Source organism: Diceros bicornis, chromosome 7 (genome assembly GCF_020826845.1).
Source record: "Diceros bicornis minor isolate mBicDic1 chromosome 7, mDicBic1.mat.cur, whole genome shotgun sequence".
Taxonomy (NCBI): domain Eukaryota; kingdom Metazoa; phylum Chordata; class Mammalia; order Perissodactyla; family Rhinocerotidae; genus Diceros; species Diceros bicornis.
The window spans coordinates 5,900,250-5,924,534 of NC_080746.1; the positions used below are offsets into that span (position 1 = coordinate 5,900,250).

The 24,285-nt window shown below is 50.7% G+C and overlaps 1 protein-coding gene across 2 annotated transcripts in view; it reads right to left on the reverse strand.

The window, feature by feature from the left end:
• ST14 (ST14 transmembrane serine protease matriptase) overlaps nucleotides 1-24,285 on the reverse strand; it is a 41,566-nt gene that overhangs the window by 924 nt on the left and 16,357 nt on the right. Inside the window, exons 1-17 of one of the 2 annotated variants that reach the window (XM_058544804.1) lie at nucleotides 19,533-19,645; nucleotides 19,293-19,452; nucleotides 18,828-18,955; nucleotides 18,550-18,620; nucleotides 17,553-17,710; nucleotides 17,312-17,347; nucleotides 16,792-17,032; nucleotides 13,856-13,995; nucleotides 13,430-13,527; nucleotides 12,571-12,680; nucleotides 12,341-12,471; nucleotides 10,798-10,902; nucleotides 10,328-10,438; nucleotides 10,147-10,260; nucleotides 9,718-9,840; nucleotides 8,736-8,922; nucleotides 743-1,017 (exon numbers count right to left, since the gene is read on the reverse strand). In XM_058544804.1, coding sequence (XP_058400787.1) covers nucleotides 743-1,017; nucleotides 8,736-8,922; nucleotides 9,718-9,840; nucleotides 10,147-10,260; nucleotides 10,328-10,438; nucleotides 10,798-10,902; nucleotides 12,341-12,471; nucleotides 12,571-12,680; nucleotides 13,430-13,527; nucleotides 13,856-13,995; nucleotides 16,792-17,032; nucleotides 17,312-17,347; nucleotides 17,553-17,710; nucleotides 18,550-18,620; nucleotides 18,828-18,955; nucleotides 19,293-19,452; nucleotides 19,533-19,595 — 2,251 coding nt within the window. In that variant the 5' untranslated portion in view covers nucleotides 19,596-19,645. Of the gene's footprint in view, nucleotides 1-742; nucleotides 1,018-8,735; nucleotides 8,923-9,717; nucleotides 9,841-10,146; nucleotides 10,261-10,327; nucleotides 10,439-10,797; nucleotides 10,903-12,340; nucleotides 12,472-12,570; nucleotides 12,681-13,429; nucleotides 13,528-13,855; nucleotides 13,996-16,791; nucleotides 17,033-17,311; nucleotides 17,348-17,552; nucleotides 17,711-18,549; nucleotides 18,621-18,827; nucleotides 18,956-19,292; nucleotides 19,453-19,532; nucleotides 19,646-24,285 lie in introns of those variants that run through there. The other variant, XM_058544803.1, reaches the window with a different exon arrangement.

Here is a 24,285-nt window from a genome sequence, read left to right on the forward strand (position 1 = left end):
CCCCGGCCACCAGGCTCCTAGGGGAGCAATGCCACGCGGGGAAAAGCTCCACTCAAGATGTTCCCACGGGAGTAACTTCACTAGCAAACTCTGGAAACAACCCAGATGCCTTTGGTGACAAATGGTTAAGTGACTGATGACACGTCTCCTCGCCGGGACATCGCGTCGTGCAGCCTACAGAGTAATTAGGTGGCAGGCTGCACATCCGGGAGGTGAAACAAGATGGCACATACACCACAGACAGACTGAGAGGAAGCACCACAAACGCCCGCAGAGGTTCTGCTCAGGCAGCAGAGCTGTGAGTCAGGTTTTCTTTTTCCTCTCTATAGACTACAAATTTTCAGCAGTGTGTTCTGTTAATATTATAACTGATTGTTTCAATACAACATTTTCCACCGAAAGGCCTTCAGATGGAGGCAGGAGGCCAGAGGAGGCCGGGCTCCCACGACGGGCCTGACGCCGGCGCAGCTCGACCAGCCTTCCTCATCACCGAGTTTCCCCACGATGTTCTCACGTTCACTAAGTGCCACTTGGGAAGGTGTTTTTACCCTCCCTTTACAGAGGAAGAAACAGGCTTAGAGAGTTTACTCAGAGTCAAGCAGCACAGCTGGGCCTTCCATCCAGAGCCTGGCCTCCAAACCCCTCGCTTTCACTAGAAGCCTCCATTCCCTCCTGGACGGCCTCATCCTGCCAGGCACCGGGAGGTGGGGCCACACTCCCACTGCAGGCCAGCCCAGCTCACCTCCCTCCTGGGTGTGGCCCCAGCCGGTGACCCAGATGGCCTTGCCGGCAGGGAAGGCATGGGAGGCGGCCGGAAGGCAGATGGGCCGCACGCTGCTGCTGTACTCGGCGGGCTGCTGCAGCTCCAGCAGTGCGAGGTCGTAGTCGAAGGTGAAGTCGTTGAAGGCAGGGTGGGAGATGATGCGCTTGAGCCGGCGCTCCTGCACCCCGGGGGCGCTGCGCTTGCTCTGGTCGTGCAGGCCCAGGTAGGCGGTCCACAGGGTGTGGTCGGAGTACCTGGAGGGGCAGGAGAGCAGCCCTGAGCGGAGTGAGCTGAGCGCTCACCGAGGCAGAGCCACCTGCCGGCTGCAGAGGCAGTGGGGGGAGGGGAGGTGGCTCCGGCTTGGCCTCGACCCTCAACTGGAAACTACTGAGTGCCTCCTGCACAGCACTCACACCCTCTACCTCTTTGTTTCCCTCTTTTAATACATTTTTATCTGATTACCAAAATATATATCTTATTAATCTGATCTTTCACAGAAGAAATAACCCAGAAATCAATCCGAATGCTTTTCTAACACAGTGCTATGTATTCTAAGCACCAAATGAATCCAAGAACAGATTGGACTTTATCTACTAGGTTTGCTGCTGGTAGCAGGAGAGATGTAGCACTTCTGAAACTGTCCTGTGTGCATTGGAGGACTGGACAAATAAGGACGAGACACTGAGGCTGGGAGCCACGTTCCGTGCAGGAAAGGGAGGCAGAGCTGTGGGGTGGAGGGAGGAGAAGAAGGACCTGTGCGGCTGGAGTGCAATCAGAGGTAGCAGTGAAAGCTCGTGATTTCTCAGAAAAGTGGCCCGACAGCAGTGATGGCCCCCCAAGCACCCAGAACTTGGTTTCTAAATATGCTTCGCAAATGACAGGAGCCAAGGCTCCTTGGAGAAATGGTTCCTTTCAGGTCTGGAGCAAGTAAAGCAGAAAACGAACCCATAACATTTTGTTTTACCAGAGGAGAGCGAGTGCTCAAGCAACGATGGAGCCAGCACAACAAGGCCTTCCATGGCCAGATCAGGATAATCTGAACAGCAAAATCAACAATGGGATTAAATCATAATCACACATCGCTCAGCGACAGGCAGAAGTTCTGAAAAATGAGTCCTTAGGCAATTTCATTGTTGTGCGAACATCACAGAGTGTATTTACACAAACCTAGATGATATAGCCTACTACACACCTAGGCTATGTGGTACTAATATTATGGGACCACCATAGTATCTGCGGTCTGTCGTTGACCAAAACGTTGTTATGCGGCGCATAACTGTACTATACACGATGAATAATATGAAAGGGGGAGGGGAATCCATGTCCATCCTGAGTCTAAAAAATAATTTCAAAAAAATTTATGAAACAAGGAAAGCCATTCTTTACAGAAAAACACCAGCTAATAAATACAGAAAAAAATGATATAATAAGAAATCACCTTTTGCACCTACCATAGCAAAATAACCAATATGTGCAAGAATCATTGATGGATGCTAAAACCACCAGGTAAAAGATGGTGGGGAACAAGATATTCACACAGATTCACATCATCCAAGATTACTTATTTATAACTAAGGGGGGAAAGTACCTTTATAATGGAGTGACCTGTGGACACCACTTCAACCAAGTAATCATACTTTCCTCCCAATCATCCCCACTGATGGGCTGTCACGTGCTTCCTGAGAAGGACACAACGTCACCATGTAGCCTTTCCTGACAAGCAATGCTGAAGCTAACTCTAATCATGAAAAAACAATCAGAAAAATCCCAATTGAGAGACATTCTGCAAAATAACTGGCCTAGACTTTTCAAAAATGTAATGCCATGAAAGATCGAAAATAAAAGGTTAGATTTTAAAGAGACTAACGAAAATGAATGACTAAATACAAAGCGTGACCCTTAACTGGATCCTAGATTTAAAAAAAAAAAGAAAGATATAAAGAACAATATTGGGAAAACTGGTGGACTTCTGAACTCTGGACAGTATGTGAGCTAACAGGACCATATCCATGCTATCATTTCTGGACATGGTAACTGTATTGTGGTTACGTGGGAGAAGTTCCTTGTTCTTGGGAGATACAGGCTGATGTACCTAGGGAAGAAGTGTCATGATGGCTGCACCTAACTTGGAAACGGTTCAGAAAAATACACGTGAACGTCTTGGGAAACACAGCTGAGATGTGACCTATGTGATCGAGCCTATGGATGAGTCCAACAACTGAAGGAATTTGAGGTGAAGACTTTAGTGGCAGTCACCACAGAGGGCTTGGAACTTCCAGAAGACGAAGAAGAGAAAAAAACAAAATTTGAAAACCTCTGCAAAATCATGAAAGACATCTTGGAGAAAAAGTCGAAAAGGTGGTCACGTCAAATGGATTGGTGACATCTGCACGCTTCACTGTCACAAGCACATATGGCTGGACAGCAGACATCAAAGAACCATAAAGGCTCAAGCCCTGAGAATCAGCAATGGGTTACATGGCAGCAAAGAAGCACTTGGAGATGAACCCTGGGTGTTCCATCATCAAGACCTTAAGGCAAAAGGCAGAGGCTGACAAGAAGGACAAGTCTGTGAAGGATCTGGTCATCCTGCTCTATGAAACTGCACTCCTGTCTTCCGGCTCCAGTCCCGAAGATGCCCAGACACACGCTAACAGGATCGACACGATGACCTAACTTGGTCTTGGCATTGATGAAGGTGACCCCACTGCTGATGACAGCAATGCTGCTGTAACTAGAGATGGAGAAGGAGATGATGACACGTCACACGTAGAAGAAGTAGGCTAAGCTGTGCCTGAAGGATGACTTGTACACATGGTCGATACTGTATCTTCATTCCCTCTGATAACATATTTTCAAGGATTTTTTCCTTTATTTTTGTTAACATTTAAAAAATCCGTGTGGCATGATAATAACTACTTAAGGGGAAAATAAGATTTCTTTCTACTTCCAAGTGTGATACTGTGAGAATTTAGGCACTAAAGCAGAGCTGGTTATTCTTTTCTAAGTTCACACTGGCTTGTTTTTTTTTTTCTGCTGAGGAAGATTCACCCTGAACTAACATCTGTGCCAATCTTCCTCCACTTTATACGGAGGTATATGGGTTGCCACCACAGCATGGCTTGATGAGTGGTGAAGGTCTGCACCCAGGATCCAAACCCATGAACAACAAAGCGGAGAATGCTGAACTTAACCACTATGCCACAGGTCCAGCCTCCCACCCTGACTTATTTTAACAGACAGAAGTAACGTGTTGTAAGGTGTACGTAACCTAATGTTAACTCTGTGGTCTAACGTGTTTAGCTACCAAGAGGATTTCTTAGTAAAGCAAATCTTTGTCACTGAAGTGTTCTGAGATACTTTGGTGTTTAAAAGAAAAATATTTATTAAAACAAAACGTGCGTGTGTGTGTGTTTGTGTGTGTGTGTGTGTGAAATGAGAGAAATAAAACAAATGTGGTAAAATGCAACAATTAATGAAAGTAGATAAAGGGTATGAGGGTGTTCATTGTAATCTTTTTTTCTTTCACTATACTTGCAACTTTTTTATAGGTTTGAAATTTTTTCAAAATAAAAAATTGGGAAAATATATCTTTAAAATAAGAAATGTGCATGATATTAAAAAGCACAAAGACCTGCTTCATTTCCTCTAACCTCTCAGGAAAGTCAAGAGGCCACTGAAGTAGGTTAGTCATGACATGTGTGGCCACGGCGCCGCCTCTCACCCCCAGCCCTGGACCTTGGACTCCTCGCCTGTCTCTCCCGCACTGTGCTCACCCGCCCTCCGTGGACCCAGGACCCACCCCTCCTCTTTGTTCTTGTCGTCACACCCAGCCTGAAGCACTAGCCTCCAAACTGGTCATTTTTCCTCTCTTCACTCTAATCTGTTGCTGCCAGATAATAACTTCCTAAAAACAGCTTTTATGAGATCCTTTTTGTCTTATTTAACAGCCTAGAACAATACCCAAGACCTCTCAGAACAGGCCGCACCTCCACCACCAGGCATTCTATATCTGCCATTAATTCTGCCTTACCCTGTCCAACTCTTTTTTCCCAATCATCCTCATATGCAACCACGTATTCATCCATCCATCTATTCATTTATTCAATAATTATTGGGGATCTATGATGTTCCAGGAATTGCCCCAGACTCAATCTTCAAGTTCACAGTGTCCTTGGGGAGAGAGCCATGAAAAGCACCAATGACAGCAGAACGTGACAAGTGTTCTGCAGAGGAGCCGGTAGAATGCCCTGGAAGAGCACGGGGGGAGGCGGTGAGCAGGGAGAGGAAACAAGTCACGAACCAGGCCCTGAAGACCAACGAGGATCTGCTAAAAGCCTGCATGCCGGGGAGAAGGCAGCATATTCACAGAGAGTAAAGGGGGCATTTAAGAAGCCCCCAAACTGAATATCTGGAAGGTGTGAAGGCAGGACAGGAGACTGAGGTTGGACAGCTGGGCAGGGCCAGATGCTGGGGCCGGCTGCTCATGCTAAGGCGTTTCTACTTCATCCTGCAAGCTCTGGCAAGCATGTAAGCAAGGGGCAGACAGGATCAGATCAGCTCTTTGGAGAGAGCAGTCGGGCACTGTGGAATACAGACCCGAGTGCTGGGAAGGGAGCAGGGGCGTCAGGCAGAGGGGGCTGTGCCACCTCAGCAGGGAGAGCCAGGGCAGGCACAGTGAGCGGGAAAGAGCGGAGATGCTCCCGCAGTACTTAGGAGGCAAGGACCTGCGGCTGGGGGGACGGCATGGGATGGGGCGAGAGAAGAACCACCCTCGTCCCCTCTGGCTCCATCTCCCCATGATCCCATCACCTGACACAGACATCCTATTGTCCCCCCTGTGCTGGTATCAGCCCCATGCCCCAGGCTTTCCAGCCCCCCAGCCAGGCCCCGTTCACCCAGCTCCCAGCTCCATAGAGGCCCTTCCCTATTAAGCCCACCACAGCAGTCTCTCTAGAGTCCACGTGACTCATCTAGGACAGTGCTCAGTTACATGTGCAGACTTAATCTCTGGTTGTGTAAGTTTTCCAGGCCTGCCAGTAACTGAGAGACCAGCGGTGACGGCACAGCCACCAAGACCCCCAGTGCTGCCATGTCATTGAGGAGGGCGTCGGAGCAGCCAACAGATGGAGCCAACGGTGTGCCAAGCACTCTTCCAAGTGCTGACATGGTAAGTCATTTTATCCCCAAACAGCCCTTCAAGGTAGGGCTGCCCATTTTAAGCTCAGGCACAGAGAGATTAAGTAACTTGCCCAAGATCACACAGCTAATAAGTCATGCACCACGACCTGAGTGCAGGCAGCCTATGCTTTTAACCTTAAACCACATTCTACCACCTCTTGCTGACACCCTGTGAGCGCTTGTTGCCTCAGCAACGTGTCCAAAGTGACTGCACCCCAGCCCCTTGCACACCTCACCCCCGCCTGGCTCTGCTCACGGCCCTCCCTTGGTCTGGAAGGTTGTGAGTCACCTGTCCGTTGACAGACACTCTCACGTTTCAACACTCAGATCAGATGTCCCTGCTCATGAAGGCGTTCCGGACAGTCACCCCCAGCCCGCAGGCAGGATCCTAAACTCCACGCGCTGTATTAGGTAACCCGTACACAGGCCCTGTTCATCTTGGTCGCTCCAGCGCTCATAATAACAATGGGTGTTGAAAGTACTAATCGGCAGAAGTAAGACTGGTGATCAAGAGAAGATGAAGGAAAAGGAAATGAGAAGTGAAGCGATGAAGCGAGGGAAGTGGAGGGAGTACAGGAGGGCACGGGGGTGGGTTTTCCGGAAGGACACATACACCTATGTCCCGGCTCGGTCTGCCAACAGGGCCTAGACACAGTAGGACTGTGATAACAATGAGGACACCCAGCTTCCAGATCTTGGTTTCTAAATACCAATTCCCACTACAAAGGCTCCTCGGGGAAGTGGCTAATTCTAGGGCTGGGCCACACGAGCCTCGAGCACCTGGTAGTGCCAGAAAGCAAGGGAGTGGCTCACAAACACAAAAGAATGGGGGCATGTCAAAGGGACACAGGGGCCCACCTCAGACAGCTTCCAATGGTCAAATCTGGAACAATCTGAGCCATAAAGTAAACACCATGGCTTTGGGTTACAACCCAAAGTATAAACATGCACGAGACCCGACAAATATAAATAGACGATTAAATAAATAAAAAGAATAAAAGACTTCCAAACTGACTCATATCAAAGAACAGAGTCTAGAAAGGGAGAAACACTTTCTAGCGGAGAAACTGGCAAACACCATCTTCAGCAAATGATGAAGACTATCGCCAGCAATCAGTCATGTTGATATCGTTCACCTGATGATACGATGTGCTATTCTCTCCACACTCACGACCCCAGTCTAATCGTGAGAACAGCACCAGACAAACCCAGATGGGGGCATTCCACAGGATACCTGGCCTCCAGACCGCCATGGTCACGAAAAAACAAACAAAGACAAGACTGAAATTGAAACTGTCTCAAACCAGAGGAGACTGGGGAGACAGGACAAGCGAAGGCAGAGCAGGAACCTGGACCGGCTCCTGGAGCAGAGAGGACATTAGTGCAAACGTCGGGGCAGGGCCAGGAGCGCCTGGAGGGGAGTGAAGAGCATCGGACAGGGAGAGTTTCACAGTGTCGACAAACGCACCCCGTAAACGTCAGGGAAACGGAGTGAGGGGCTGCAGGAATTCTGCACTATCTTTGCAATTTGTCTCTATTCCAAAATAAAAAGGTTATTTTTAAAAATTATTAAGTAAGCTCCCATCAGCCCAAAAAGAGAGAAAATGATTTCTGCCCAGGGTGGAGCGGAGTGTGACAAAATGAGAATAGGGAGGATGGTCTCAGCCCCAGGACAGTCACACTGACCCTGCTGCCTCCAGGCCTCTGCCATCATCTCCGTCACTCAGGCCTACGTGCACCTGGCAGACCACGCCCAGCACCTGTGCCTCAGGCCCCCTCAGGGCCCAGGCTGTCTCTCCTGAGAGTCCGCAGTGGTGCTCTCCTCCCTGCAAAAGGTCAGGGCAGCCTGGGTCACCTTCTCATGGAGCTGCCTGCGGCAGAAGGGCATGCACTGACCAGCAGGAAGGCCCTGAGGGTGGGAATCCCCTGGAAGGTCCACTCCCCTGTACCCGCTTCTTCAGGAGCACCGCGTCCCCTTAGACTCCCTCCCGCAGCCAATGGCCAGAGGGCCTGGGTAGGCTGGACCTGAGACACAAATAGCCCCAGCTCCAGGTTGGGCCACTTGTTCCTGCTAATCCTCTGCCCACACGGTCTTGAGAGGCCAGCACAACCCTTTCTTGGCGACCTTCCCTGGGCCAGGCTCGAGTGCCCACGGACCTGAGGCCATGATGTGCTGAGCAGCGACTGTGCCCCAGGCACAGGGCTCAGCGTCTCAGGCGCATTGTCATATTTAATTCTCACCACTCTAAGGATAAGAACTCAGTGTCACCATGATCACCAAAGAACCTGAGACCTGGGAAGCATGAATGAACTGCCCAAGCTCACCCGGCAAGCCAGAGCCAGAGTGTGAATGTGAGGCTCGTCTTAACCCATCTCAGGGAGGCCCCGGGTGCAGAGACGAACTGCACAGGCTAGGAATCCACACAACGGGGTTCAAGTCTGGCTCCGCCACTTAATAGCTGTGCAACCTGAAGCAAATGTCCTTACCTCTCTGAACCTCCGTTTCTGTAAAATGGGGACATAATCAGACTTGCCTAATGGGTTGTTAGGAGAGGGGCTTGGGTGCTGCTTGACAGAGAGGCAGCACCTAATAAATGATCGTTTTTATTATTACTGTTATTAAGCCTCATCCTGGGGTGTCTACCATCCTCCTAGTCCTGGTCCTGCCTCAGTGCCATCCTCCCCTGCCGTGACTTACAGACAAAGGGGGCTTTCCAACCCCAGAAAACGCAGAGGAGGGCACCGTTTCGGGCCTATGAGGGGGCCTCCCTGCTTCCCCCCAGTGGCCTACCTGAATCCTCGGTCGTCGACGTAGCAGTGGGCGGCAGACACCATCCAGTTGGGAGAGATGAGTGAAGCCCCGCACACGTGGCCCTGGCCCAGCACGTGGAGGCTCACCTGCCAGGGCCACTCACCTTCGTCCGCATCCGTGCCGCCAACGACCCGAGACTGCCTGGTGAACGGCCGCAGCCCACAGTCTGGGAGGGGCAGAGGGCCCAAAGGGTGGCGAGTCAGCGTGGGGCCCAGCCCCGGGCCCACACCAGGTCCAGCCGGAGCCTGGGGGCCAGGCGCCTTTCAGTGGCCACCAGCACTGCTGGAAGGGCTGTGGCCTGAGGGACCCCTACAAGCACCTCTGAGCCCTAGAGCCCCACTGACTTCCACTTGGCCCCTCTCCCAGCTCCCAAATTCAAAACCCTCACTCTCCCACCTCCCACCTCATGCACAAATGCATTCAGGGGCCTCCAGACATCTGCTGGTGTATTAGATTTAACATGGGTGCTGTTTGCCTCGAAATCCTTGTTGAATGCTGACGGTCACAGCTCTCAGAGGGGAGAGTGCCTGGGTGCCGTGCAATCACAGAACAGCTGCAGCTATGCTCAAATTTAACCCAAGAGGCTGCAAATTACGGTATGGGTGGGGTGGGGGCAAAACCCTGCCGAGTGCTCCTGGAAGCTGTGCCCTCTCTCCTCCAGCAGGACAGGGAAGCCAGGGCTGGCACTCCCCTGTGGCCAGGCCTACAGAGCAAGGGCCAGGACACCAGCCTTGCCACAGAGACACTGACGTGCTTGCTGCCCTGGGCCTTGCCTCCAGGACCAGAGCTGCCCATGGGGCAGTTCCTTTGTGCTAATCAGCAAAGTTATCCTTTCCTGCAGGCAGACACACACTCTCACCAGGGCAGAGCTAGGCGAGTGAGGTGCTGGAGTGATCTCTGCCTCAGTATGTGCCTTGCACAGTGAACAACCTGCACAACCGTATGTGGTGGCCCTACTCACCACAGTCCTTCTCATCTGAGCCGTCACTGCAGTCCTCCTTCCCATCACACTCGGGGTTGCCCTTGCTCACACAGAGCCCGTTTTGGCAGCGATAGGTGTATTTGGTGCAGGTAACCGTGCTCACTGCTCAAGGAGGAGGACACAGGGGAGGCAATCAGTTCCTCTGTGTCACTTAACCAGAAGCCCAATGATCTAACCACCTTATGCCCCTCACTCAGGTTTGCCCTACCCATCTACACCCATGCCCACAGTCCTTCTAGCCTTGCTAAAGGTTCTCCACCTTCCAGAAGATTCTCTCCCAATGGACATCCTTAACTTGCAGGGGGCTTTGTGTTGATTAAACTTTGGACACACTGCAGGTAAGTGCTCATGGCTGCTTCCTCGGGTGCAGCTCCCAGTAGGAGGAAGGCCCTGGAAGAAAGGTCTCACCGCTGTTGCACGTGGCCTCATCAGACCCGTCCCCACAGTCGTCCCTCCCGTCACACTTCTGGCTCTGTGAGAGGCACTTCCCATTGGCACACTTGAAGCTCTGAGCCGGACAACCTGTGGAAGCACAGCACACTCAGCAGAGGCTCAGGGCCCAGGCCCCGGTGGCCCCCCCAACACTCACTGCACTCCAGCTCATCGCTGTTGTCCCCGCAGTCGTTCACGCTGTCACAGACCCAGAAGAGGGGCTTGCAGAACTTGTTCTTGCACGTGAACTGGTGGGTGGCGTTGCACTCTGGAGGGGGCCAGAGGCAGCGGTCAGCCGTGAGGCTCCAGTGGATGCGAGCCCTCCCTCGGGCCTCGCTCCTCACTGTCTCCCCGGGGAAGCTGGGCAACCGCACGGCTGCCAGGGCCCAGGCTCCCATCTGGAGAGCGCGTCCGGGACGCTGACGCCAGCGCTGCAGCAACAGCTCCCTGCCTGCTCCCATCGAGCAGGGCTTCCAAACAGCAGAGTGGGGAAGGGGGCTCGATGCCTACGGGGTGGCGGGAACAAATCCCCCCCCCACTCGGGCCTTGCTGCCATAGGGGTCAGCCGGCAGGAGCCAGGGGCCCAGCCAGGGCGGGGGGACGCCGGGCCTCACGGCCCCGACTCACTGCAGTTGAGCTCGTCGCTGTAGTCGGTGCAGTCGGCCCAGCCGTCACAGCGCAGCTCGTTCCGGATGCAGCGCCCCGTGTTGCACATGAACTTCCCCGGGCATGCTGTGGGGACAGCGAAGCCTCACGTCCATGGCCCCCACCCCGCATCCCACAGCTGGCTCCTCGCCTCACCTCCCTCCCTCGGAGCCAACCTCACAGCCACCCTGAGGACCAGAGGGAAAACGTTTCCCAGTCCAGCTCTCAACACAGGGAGGAGCTGGGCTGCAGCTGGCACCCCAGGGCTGGGGTGTCTCTGCCCACCAAGCTCTGGCTCGGGGTTCCTGCAGCCGGCGGGGCGGGGCTGGCCACGGACCCACAGCCTGGGCTGGCCGGGGGCCCTCCTGACCCCCGATGACCCCACCCTGGGAGGCCCCAGGCAAAGCGGGCAGAGGCCGGCCTGGTGTGCAGTCAGTTTTACTGCCCGTGTCCTCGGGCAGCCACATCCCGGGTGTCAGGCCCCCACGGCAGCTCGGGCCGACAGAGGCTCGGCAGATCAGATCGAGGAGATCTGTGTGCTATCCAACGTCAAACGGCGGCACCGGCCTTCCTTAATTCTGAGCCAGTTTCCACATTTCAACGTTTCTGACAGCGGGAGGTGTCTGACAACCGACGTCATCAGGCAGGTGACAGAGCTGAGAGGGCCACTGTCACTGTCTCTGCACTCATCAGCGGGGTCCACGCACCCACTCAGACTCTGGTGGCGAGCTGTGCGGTTGGATTTTAACTTAAATTTGGACTCCTGCATATAGTTAAAATGCCTTCCAAAAGGTTACTTTATGACGCAGGACTGGAACAGAGTCATTGTGTATGTGGAGGAAATGCTTTCCATACGGCAGACAATGAAATTAAAGGCAATAGAAGCTGTGAGATCTCTTAAGTATAGAGCATAGAATTTTCAAAGCTAGGAGTAGTTAGTGTGACGACTTATGCCCCTGTATTTTCTAATATGTCTCAGAATTATGCTATTAATCCTAAAGGTGCTAAAAGGCCACAAAGACAAGCACAGATTCTCAAAGTCACAGTGTTGCTCAACCAAAGGGACAGATGGCCGGGGGGCCCTCTGGCTCAAGGTACCTCACACAGGGACTGAAGGGTGTGGTGTGGACCAGGGCTTATTATGTCCTTTTTTTTTTGGCTGAGGAAGATTACCCCTGAGCTAACATCTGTGCTGATCTTCCTCTATTTTGTATGTGAGTTGCTGCCACAGCACTGCTGCCGGTGAGTGGTGTAGGTCCGTGCCTGGGAACCAAACCTGGGCCACCACCAAAGTGCAGCATGCCGAACTTAACCACTAGGCCACGGGGCCAGTCACTGCGGACTTTTTTAATAAATGCATTTAAGGTAGCCTTTTTTTCCCTCAAAAAGCTACTGGAGTGATACGCATCTTACACGGTCTGGTATCTCAGAATCAGGAAAGCATACTGCTAATAAGACACAGAACAGAGAGTCTATCTTGAGTCAAGCCTTCTAGCCAGGCTCCTCCTCCTCAGGATTCACTCACGGTCACTGGAGTCATAGGAGAGGTACTCGGCCAAGAAGCCTGTGTCACTGTAGGACTGATCCGAGTGGAAGCGAACAGTGATCTTGCTGCTCCTGCTGGAAACGACAAACTGGGGCCTCTCTCCGCAGTACCTAGAGGGGTGGGCAGTGGTCAGAAGAGGCTCCCGCCCTGGGGCTCCAGGCTCTCCTCCCCCAGCACCGCGGGCCGGCGCCCCCACTCCCAGCGCTCACTTCTCCCCGTTGACCTCCACGTAGTCCTTGGGGCAGGAGCCTGGGGGTGTGTTGGGCTCAAACAAGTAGAAGGATTTGAAGAGCACCTTCACATTTTGGTTGTTGGGCACCTGAAGAGAGAGATGTGCTGGGTCTCTGCTGCTTCTTTCCCTCTTTCCTAAACCCAAGGTGGCACGTGGTGGCGGTGGGGGACGGGGGAGGACGGACACGGAACATGGCTGCTGAGTTTTTTCTTCCCCCACCCATGTGGGCGATACAGAACACGTAACAGGAAGGATTCGGGTTTGATGCCTGGAAGAACTTCTAGACTCAGAGGGGAGAGACACTATTATGTTACTAAAGAAGGCTGAAGAGTTCTCCCGACATTACCCAAGGAAGAAAAGAGAGAAGGCTCTCTGACTGGGGTGGCTGAGGGGCAGACTAGGCAAGACTCTGATCTCGCTGCCCTGCAACAAGTGCTTTCTCTGCGCCCCACACACCCTCCAACCTCACTCCACAGCACCTCTCACTCTACTAGGGGCAAGCTGAGGTACCAGACGCCAACTGGCCAAGGGCTCTGTCAACCACGGATCAGGAGCTAGGATTTGAGTCGGGGTCTGCTTGACATTGCAGCAGATCAGGCCCCCGAACCTGCCCTGCCCTGTGGGCTCCAGATATGCGGCTCTCTTCGGGGTTACTAAAGGGGCTCATCTCCCTCTCTTCTGCCCTTCCTCGCTTGCCCTCCTGAAGCGTCCCTCTCCTTCCCTCCCTCAGCTCTCTGTCTCCCTCTCCCTCTCTTCCTCCCTCCCTCCATCTCTCTTTCCCTCCCTCTCTGCCTCCCTCCCTCTTTCTCACACACACCCACAGCCACAGCTCCTACCTGGATGTCCCACGTGCAGCTGATGTTGGGCGGGTAGTGGCCTGGATAGTAGGGGCTGCTAAACACGCCTTGGGCCTCCCGTAAGGAGCCTCCACAGCCTGAAGGCAAAGGCAGGAGAGAGAGGTGAGGACCTGCTTAGCCAGGCAGCAGGCAGGGGGCCCTGAGGAGAGCAGGCCTGAGTCAAAGCCCTCTCTGCTCTCAGCCTGCAGGCCTGGGCACCAGAAGCTCCACAGCCAGCTGCTGGCAAGTCTGAGTGCTGGGAGGCCGGCTGCCCTAGGGAGGGCTCCTAACCCAGGCGATGGGCAAAAGGCCCTTGGGCTTAAGCTTCCAAACTCTGTCACTGACAGGGTTTGGCTTGTGGCCTCCTGTGCTCAGGCCAGCCCCTAAGGCCTGTCCCCTTCTCCATCCCAGCCCTGCCTTCCTTACTGCTCATCCTCGGCAGCTGGAAGAACATGGCCTCAAAGCCAGGATGTCGCCGATCGGTGTTGGTTATCAGCGTGACGAGCAGGACGTTCTGGGAGGAGAGGAAGGTCAGGTTGTAGGAGGGAGGGTAGGTGCCACACAGCCTGTGGGGGCAGAGGGGTAGGCGTTAGTGAAAGCAGACAGAGCCCAAGCAGAGGGGCCCAAGGACCCCGTCCCTAACCCTGGTCCCGGCCACAAAAGGCCAAGGGTGGGGTCAAAAAGCCCTCCCTGCACAATCAGAGATCTGAGTAAGGATTTAGTTATAAGACTGTTTTTGTTTAAAACAGCAAAAATGCAGAAACAATGAATGCCTAATAATAGAGGATTCATTAAATAAGCTGTGGGCTAAATAATGACAACAGTAGCAGTAACAGCACCAACACGAACACTTATTAAGAACACGCTGGGCATTGTTTTTAGTGCTTTTATATCTACTAACCCGGGTATTCTTCATAACAAATATACGAAGTCGATACTATTATCCCCATTTCACAGATAAGGAAACTGAGGCATAGAGAGGAGAAATAACTTGCCCAAGATTCTACAGTTAGTAAGTGGCAGGGCAGAAATTCAAACTCGGGCATTCAGACTCCAGACACGGCTCATGACTGTATCAAGATGCCTCTAAACAACGCCATGTTATGCAACCATTAAAAACGACAGTTACTGGTGGGAATGCAAACTGGTGCAGCCACTATGGAAAACGGTATGGAGATTTCTCAAAAAAACTAAAAATAGAACTACCATATGATCCAGCTATCTCACTACTGGGTATTTACCCAAAGAACATGGAATCAATAATTCAAAAAAATATACACACCCCTATGTTCACTGCAGCATTATTCACAATAGCCAAGACATGGAAGCAACCCAAGTGCCCACTGACTGATGAATGGATAAAGAAGATATGCATATATATATATATATGATAGAATACTACTCAACCATAAAAAAAGACAAAATCATGCCATTTGCAACAACATGGATGGACCTTGAGGGTATTAGGCTAAGCAAAATAAGTCAGACAGAGAAACAAACACCATATGATTTCATTCATATGTGGAAGATGAACAAACACTGGATAAGGAGAACAGATTAGCGGTTATCAGAGGGGAAGGGGGTAGGAGGAGGGTGAAAGGGATAAAGGAGCAACATGTATGGCACACATGTTGGTGGTCAACAAGATGGAGACTATACAGAAGCTGAAATATAATAATGTACACCTCAAATTTACACAATGTTATAAGCCAATGTGACCTCAATAAAACAATTTTTTAAAAAATTACGGTTAGAGACAGGTTTACTGATTTGGAAAGATCATCACAATATACTTCATTTTTTTTTTGCTGAAGAAAATTTGCCCTGAGCTAACATCTGTGCCAACCTTCCTCTATTTTGTATGTGGGGCACCGCCACAGCATGGCTGATGAATGGTGTAGGTCTGCACCTGGGATCCGAACCTGAGAACCCGGGCTGCTAAAGTAGAGTGCGCTGAACTTAACCACTGGGCCTCAGCGCTGGCCCCAATATTCTTCATTTTTAAAAAGCAGGTAACAAAACCAAACGTGCTGTATAATCCTATTTTTAAATATATATACAACATACACATACATAGCAAAAAAGTCTGGAAGAATATACATGACAAATTTAACAGTGACTCTTTCTACATAGTAAGATTATACATGATATTTGTCTTCTTCATGCATGTCTATTTTCCACTTTTTCCTTTCAGGACCGTGTATTTATTTGTTGTACAATTAATAAATTAGAGAGAAGGGAAGAAATCCTACACAAAAGGAGTGTTCAGACAGAAGTCCCAGCTGCTAAGGTGTGGCAGCAGATAGTTCCGTCTTGTTTGGGGCCAGAATTTCAGCCCATTATTAATCACAAAACATCTGCCCAGCTCATTTCCACAGACAGCAATAGAAGGCTCTGGTCCACTGAGTCAGGGAGAGCCCAGGCGGAGGCTGCTCACCGCACGGGCAGCACCTCTGAGAGGGGTGCTCCATCCCGCCAGGAGGCTGGCTGGGGAGGCAGTCTTCTCCACACCCTGACAGCCACAGCAGAGGAATTATGCCTTTTCATTTCCTGTAATCCCGATGCTCTGACAGCTGGGGCCTCGCTGACCCTGGAGAGGCTGCCCCTCCCAGGATCAGCCAACTCCTAGAGATAGTAAAGACTTTCCTGCAGGCAAGCCTTTCATATGCAAACCAACCAATCCAGAGCCCACACCCCACCCACCTCCTTTGCGGGGCTCGTCCACTCCAGGCCACTATCCAGCAGCCCTGATCACCCCAGGGCCAGGTACCAGACAAGTAGAGACAGAGAACCCCAGAGCCCACTGGAATTCTTCAAATCAGCCAATCCTAAACCTGCTTGCCCTGCCTCGAGTCGTCTCTCCTGCGGAAACCACAACAAAGGCTCTGGCCCTGGTCTTCCCCCAGCGCCCTCTGTCTCCTGACTGAACCTGCTGCTTCCCTGTGGGCCCGTGGGGCCCCTCCCCCTGGGAACTGTGAGTAACAAACCATCTTTTCAATGGCAGTGGTCTCCTGACTTGTTGGCCTCACCATACCTGAGTAATAATAAAACCTACATTTTAACAGCAGGCGGCACCTTTGCTCTGGCAGGTAAAGGAAGCGCACCTGCTCCCTGGCATCGAAGGACCATCTTGATGGGGCATCAAGTGAGCCTTCTGCACCCTGCCGAGGCTGACGAAAGCACCTCCAAGATGCTCTGCTGGAGCTCACACCGAGAACCACAGCACACCTGTCTGCAGTGGCCTGTGGCCAAGAGTCATCCACTGTCTCTCCAACCCGCACTGCGATTCACTCCGAAGGCCCGGCCCACCACCGGCAGGCGCCCAGCTCCCCCAGCCCGCCTCTGCTCCCCGGGACACTCACTGCACCACGGCCCGGGGTTCCACAGGACTCAGGGTGTCATACACCGTGACCAGGTCACTGCCCTGGTCGTCGCAGTTCGCAACATCAAAACTGCGGAAGGTGAGGCTCAGCACGGAGTCGGCGTCCCCTCGCAGGGTCCACTGGCAGCGGGCTTGAGCTGGGTAGGGGCTGTCGGGGAAGCCAGGCGTGGTGAACCGAGTCTGTTCCCGGCCTCGGGCGTGCAGGGCAAAGCTGCAGCTGTCTGTGTGGGAGACAGGAGGACACGGGGGGCAGAGCTGGGCAGAGCTGGTGGGGTGAGTAACCCAGAGCCCTGTCAGGGGACACTCAGGCCTGGTTCCTCTGAGACATCCCAGGCTGCCCTGGGCCCAGGAGAGACCTAGAAGGGTCTTCTCACGGCCTGGAAGAGGCGGAGGGATGTGCTGATGGTCACCACCACATGACTTTTGGGGACCCCCTTGACTGAAGGGGCATCTGGCCACATCCCTCTTCTTTTCCTCTGGGAGGAGGGCATGATACTTACTGTCCTGGGTGGTCTGTGCTGTTCTGGGGTCAGTGGCTGAAGAAAAGAGGGAGAATCAAGTATTTACTGCCAGGGTCTGCTTCCTTATTCCCCTAGAGGGAGGGGCCCGGTGGGCAGGCACTCTTCTCTTCCGTGCACTGGCTCTGGGAGCGCTGGTTCCCCTGCAATGGTCCAGGGCGCCTGGCCCTGCTCCGTCGCAGGCTGGCCTGACAAATGCCCACCCCAGCGCCCCTGCACTCACGGAAGCCCACCACCGAGGTCAGCACGAAGGATTGCATGGTGCGGGCACGGGGTGGCAGAGTGACCGTGCGCTCCTCCGCCATGGCACGCTCGGCCTCCTCCACCAGGTGCGTCGGGATGCTGAATTCCGACCGGTAGTAGGCGATGACGCTGCCCTCGCTGAGGAGAGAGGCGCAAGCCTGAGATGCGAGTGGGCTCTGGCTCCCCGCCTGTCCCCACACTCTCCCAGATGCTGGTGTGCATGGGGCAGCTCAGGCCCCTAAGAGGGGCTCACTAAGGGGCCTTCCTCCAGGCAGGGACCGCCCTCAGACTCTCTTTTATGTTCACCCACCTTTTGATCCTGAATGCAAGAGAGCTCGCCCCTTTACCCTCTGCTCTCAGTCTCACCCTCAAGCAGATACATTCTGGGAGCAGCTCAGACGGAGGGACAAAAAAACCTGGATTGCAGTCTGGCTCTACCACTAGTGTGGGCACACTGACTAACAACTTTCTGAGTCTGTTTCCTGATCTCTGAAAGGGGATGAGAGTGCCACCTGCCACGCAGCATTTGTAAAGATTAAATTAAACTAGCAAAATCAAAAACACTTTTGAAATAAAGTCTATTAAAATAAAAGTGTATTTGAAGGCTGCCCAAGCAAGGAAAATGTGAAGACTTGCTGAAGCCTTCCTGAGCACCACAATGCTCCCAAACCCAAACTGAAAAATAACAATCACAACCATTACCAAGCAGCTGTGTAGCAGGCGCCACCCCTCCATTCACAGCACTCTGCCTGCATGTGCGCAGTGCATCCTAGCAACACCACCACGGTTACCGGGTACCGTCTTGGAGACAGAAGAGTTGAGCCTGCTCAGTAACGCCCATGAAGGACAGAACGAGGACGGCTCCACTCTCCAAGCCAGGACCTTGCAGCTTCATCACCCCGCAGGCTCTGAGGCACTCCGTCTCACCAGGAGAGCACACCAACCCCACCCCCACCCGCCTGCTCCCCAGCACCCACCTGAAGGCAGTCACGGCCGACTCTTTGTGGTAGGGGCCCAGGGCTGGGACCCTACTGTACAGCACCTTCAGCTGAGGGAGGGAGAGGAGGCTCAGGGCGGGCCAGAGAGCGGCAACCGCCCCTGCCACTCTCTCGCTCCTGGGACCCGGGCCCCCTTCCCAGGGGCCTGGAAGCCCACGTCACACGCCAGCCCAGGGATCTGGGGGCTAAGAGAGCAGTGTCCTTTCTGCCCAGGTGAGGGAGCCAGAGCAGACAGCAGGGACAGGGACTGGACTCACCGCTTCCTTCACCTTCTTGGCCAGGTTTGCAAACTCAGTGGAGTTCGAGTTCTCATAGGCATCCAGAAAGTTCTCATTCGTGATCCTCAGGTAGCCATTGAAGATCTTCTGGACCCGCACGCTCCGGTCTGTGCGAGACCAGGGAAAGAAAGTGGTCAGAGGAAGTGACAGGTCCCCCCCTCCCATCCCCCCAGTGTCCACAAGCTGCCCTCAGCAACCCTGGGGGAGTGAACGCCAGGAGGGGCCAGTGGACATATGAGCCTGCGGGCCAGCTCTGGCCAGCTCCTCACCACTCCCCAACTACGGCCTGAAAGTGCCCTAGACCCCTCCTCGGCCACCCCCAACTGCACCCTCCATTCTCTCCTTCATGTCCAACGTAGGTGGCCCCTGGGTCTGTCCTTTGAGAGAAGAAGTAGAGCCACCCCACATCACCCTCCCCAGAGCCCACCGCCCAGCCTTACTCACACTGGAAGTGCCAGACCAGGAAACCAGTCATGAGAGAAAGCAAGAAGAAGCCGACCAGCACGGCCACCAGCACCACGGAGCGCTTCGGGCCCTGCTTCTCGACTTTCTTGGTATTGTTGACTGGCAAGAACTCCACGCCTTCCTCAAAGCCATTCATGTTCTGAACGGAGAAATGCATACAGTTCAGAAACTCTCTCTCACCTCAAAAGCCACCCCAGCACGGCTCGGGGAGAACGTTACATTTTTTAAGGTCCAGCTTGGAGAAAAAAGCAAGGAGACACGAGAAGCGGCCTTCTCATCCATGCATCACAGTGTCCACGCAGCACAGGCACTATTGCTTAAGAATGGTTAGTTTCAGTAAAAATGAAACAAACAGCCTGTCTAAACCCAGGCATTGGGGCTCTCACTGAAATGAATCATCCTTGAAATGAATCAGGTGTGGGGAGGGCGGGCCCAGCCCAGAGCTGTGACTGGCCACCACGGGGCCTCTGTGCAAGCTTCTAAGGGCAGCCCCTCCTCCGGCTAACACAGCCCCAGGGTATGGGGCATGGGGCGAGGAGGCCCCACTAGCTTCGGTCCCCACTGATCACCTGGGTCAGGAATCTGTGGGTAGCACAACTGTACACACTACCCAGGGGCCTTGCTCCGCCAATGTTTAACCAGCCAAGAGTAAAAAGGCAGTAAACCTGGGCAGCCCTACCCTGCCCCCATGGAACACGCCACTCTGCCCCGTCCAGGATCTCCAGGTGAGGTGAGAAGGCCAGGCCTCTGCTGGAATCCACACCCAGACCCAGACCCAAGGGCATGAAAAGCAAACAAAACTTCCGACAAGACGGCAGCTTCCGCGGGTTCCTCCCTGTCAGCGGATATCAGGAGGAGGGAGGCACGAACACGGACAGGAGCAGCTGAGCTGTCTGCAGCACACAAGGACAGACAGGCAAACCTTTCTGCCCTGTGGCACACACTCTGTCAGCCTGCCCTAAATCCTGGAGGAGAGCAGGGTCTAACTACCCCACACCCACTCCAAAAGGCTTTGTAATAAAAGCAGTAGGTGTGCCCAGTTTTAACAGTTTCCAAATGTGATTCTTCTGGTGTTTACCTCCTAACTCTGAATATGTGGAACTGACACTTCCTGATGTGTTACATTTAAACATTATCTATTAACTTGCTGCTAGGAAAGATTCTCCCCATTCCTGCCACATTTGGATACTTATATCTCTAATTTTAGTTTCCTAATTGGTTATATTTGTGACTTGATCTAGTATCACATAGAGAAACACAGCCCATAGCTAACCCTCCCATGGTAATCCTATTGCAATATATAAATGTATCAAATCAACACGTTGTACACCTTAAACTTACACAATACTATATGTCAATTATATCTCAATAAAAATAAATTTTAAAAAAAGGAAAGAAACACCTCAGAGGCGACCAATTAAAATGCTTTCAAGCTGCTTGTTCTGGAATTTGTCTCCATATTTCTAAATAATATGCCAATACTACTATCTCTTGATACATCTACTTAAAATATAATCAACTGACTTCCTATTATGACAACGTGGATTTTAATGTCCTTCCTTCTGTTTCTCCTATCCTCCCAATAGTTACAGGGCTCAAGTTTTAACAAATTGTATTTATACTCTGTTTTCATTATTAGTTTTTTTTAATCTTAATAACATTGTATTTAACCCCACATATCAAAATATTATCATTTCAACATGTAATCAATATAAAAATCATTAATGAATTATTCATATTCTTTTCCTCATACTAAGTCTTTGAAATCTTCATTATTAGTTTTTGAAAATATTGTTCACTATTGTTTCCTTCCCAGTACAACTAATTTGTTTTTCCTGCTGCAAATATTCATTTACATGTGTTTGTTTTTAACATATACGCAGGTCTTTCCATACAATCCAAGAGCTCTGTAATACTCTTCCAATCTTCCACATATAGTGTGTCAAACAACCTCTCATGTCATTTTCTTCCTGGGGCCTCCCTCCCAGAGCCCTTGGCCCTTTCCCATAGCTCTTGTCGGGAACTCCCTTCACCATCACCCTGGGCGTTTCCTTCGTCTCCCTCTTGTGTTAAAACCCCTATTTCCTGGATTCCATGTCTTCATCCCTCTTGGCTTACTTCATGTTGGTGGAACACATACTTCAGTAGCTTCCTGAGAGGGAAATTTTTTGAGACTGCATGTTTCTCAACAGACCTTAATTCTGCACTCACATTTGTGGATAGTTTGGCTGAGTATAGGACTACAGGTATCAAATAATTTTCACTTAGAATTTTGAAGGCTCCATTGTTTTTTAGCTTGTAATTTTGCTTTTGAGAAACACGATAATAGTGCAAATCCATTATTTTTTATTCATGATTTATCTTTCTCTGAAAGCCTTGAGGATGTGTTTTAAATTGGGTCTTTAAATTTCATTACGCTGAGCTCTCTGCCCACTCCTTGAATCTGAGAACTCTAGCTTTCAGTCTGGGAAACTTTCTTGTGTTATTTCTTAGATTACGTCTTCCCCTTCATTTTCTCTGGTCTACATTTCTGCAATTCCTATCATATTGTTCGTCTACTTCACTTATCATTTCTCTATTATCCTTCTCATTGTTTTTTAACCTTGCTATTGAGTTCTTCGTTTCTGCTATCAAAATTTTAATTTCCAAGAGTTCTTTCTTGTTCTTTGAATTTTCCTCTTTCTTGTTCTCTGAATTTTGGATGCAGAATCTTCTCATCTTTATACTTCCATGAGTACCGCTTCTCTGTTTTTGACTTTCTCTTTCATGTTGAAGGCTTTCCCCAAATGCCTGACGATGCTCAGTGGTCCATACTTAGGAATGAGGTTCTAAAGGCTGTTTGGGAAGCTCTGTGTGCATGACTTGCCACAGTGGCTTCACTATAGGCCACAGTTAAGTGGCTAGCCCGATTTTTTATGGGCACTCCCAACTGTTAGCCTGTGTAGATCTTTTCTACAGAATGGTTTAATTGTTTCAGAGAATAATTGTCTAATCTCCTGGGTGGAGCAATTTAAACCCAGCCACTAGATTCCGGAACATGTACAAGAATAAACCTTTGACTCTTTTCACCCCTCACTACAGCCTTCCTCTGAACCTGGGGTGTCCTCAAGTCTGGAGAAATCAACTTCCCATCCCTTACGAGGGACTGGTGGGATAGAGGTATTTTTGTTTGGAACAGAGGTGGGGATTTGGGGATTTCTAACAATGCCCTTCCCTGTCTTACCTCTATCTTCTGTAATCCCTGAGCCCAATTCCTGAGCCTGGCAGAGGACAGTAGAGAAATGCTGGAAGAATATTTCCAAGAGCTCAAGAGAGGCAGATATCTTCAAATTCAAAGGGCTCTCTGAAGAGTGAGAAAGATAAATGAAAAAGCACAGATATCTAAATATATCACGTGAAATTTCAGAAAACCAAGGATAAACAGTAGATCCTCTACACCTCTATCTGGCTTTTTTTCCCTCTCTCATATTTTACATTTTTCCATCATTTGGTCCTATTCTGGGATTTTTTTTTTAACTTACTCTTGTAAACCCCCAATGGAATTTTTTAAGTAGCTTCACTAAGGTATAATTGATATAAAATAAACTGTACCTATATAACATGTACAATTTGGGGCATATTTTTGGTGTGGTAAGTTTTGACACATTCATGAAATCACCAGAATCAAGATAATGAACATATCCATCAGCTTCAAGTTTCCTCCTGGCCCTTCCCTCCCTCTCCTCCCTGATTCCCTTTCCCGTCCCCAAGCAACCACTTATCTGTTCTTGTCAGTAAAGATTAGTTTGCTTTTTCCTAGAACTTTATATAAATGGAATTACACAGCATGTTCTCTCCGTTGTCTGGCTTCTTTTACTCAGCACAATATTTTGAGATTCATCCACGTTCTTCTATTATATAAATAGTGCATTCCTTTCTATTGCTGAGTAGTGGGTATACAACAATTTGTTTACCTATTCACCTGTTGACGGACACTGGTATTGTTTCCAGTTTGGGACTATTACAAACAAAGCTGCTGTGAACATTCCTGTACGAGTCCTTGTATTGGCAAATGCCATCATTTCTCTTGGGTAAATACCTAGAAGTGGAATAGTGAGTTCCTATGATAGGCATATGCTTACCTTTTCAAGAAACTGCCAAACTGCTTTCCAAAGCGACTGTGCCATGTCACATTCCCATCAGCAGTCTGTAGGGATTCCAGGTGTCCACAACCTATCTAACACTTGCTATGGTCAGTATTTTTAATTTTAGCCATTCTAATAGATGTGTAGTGGTATCTCACTATGGTTTAAAGTTGCTTTTCCCTAATGACTAATGACGTTGAGCATCTTCATGTGCTTAATTGCCATCTGTTTATCTTCTTTGGTGAAGTGTCTTTTCAAATCTTTTGCCTAGTTTTTTAAATTGGTTTGCTTATTTTCCTATCATTGAGTTTTGAGAGCTCTTTACATATATCCTGGATTCAAGAATATATCAGATATATACTTTGCAAAGACTTTCTCCTAGTCTATGGCTTGTATTTTCGTTCTCTTAACAGTGTCTTTTGAAGAATAGAAGTTTCTCACTTTTATGAAGTCCAATTTGTCAAGTTCTTCTTTTATGAATTACGATTTTGGTGTTGTAGCTAAGAAATCTTTGCCTGGGCCAGCCCTGTGGCTTGGCAGTTAAGTGCGCGCGCTCCGCTGCTGGCGGCCCCGGTTTGGATCCCGGGCGCGCACCGACGCACAGCTTCTCTGGCCATGCTGAGGCCACGTCCCACATACAGCAACTAGAAGGATGTGCAGCTATGACATACAACTCTCTACTGGGGCTTTGGGGGGGGGGATAAATAAATAAAATTAAAAAAAAAAAAAGAAATCTTTGCCTAACCCAAGGCAACAAAGATTTTCTCCTATGTTTTCTTCCAGTAGTTTTATAGTTTTAGGTTTTACATTTGGGCCTATAATCCATTTTGAGTTAATTTTTTTTATAT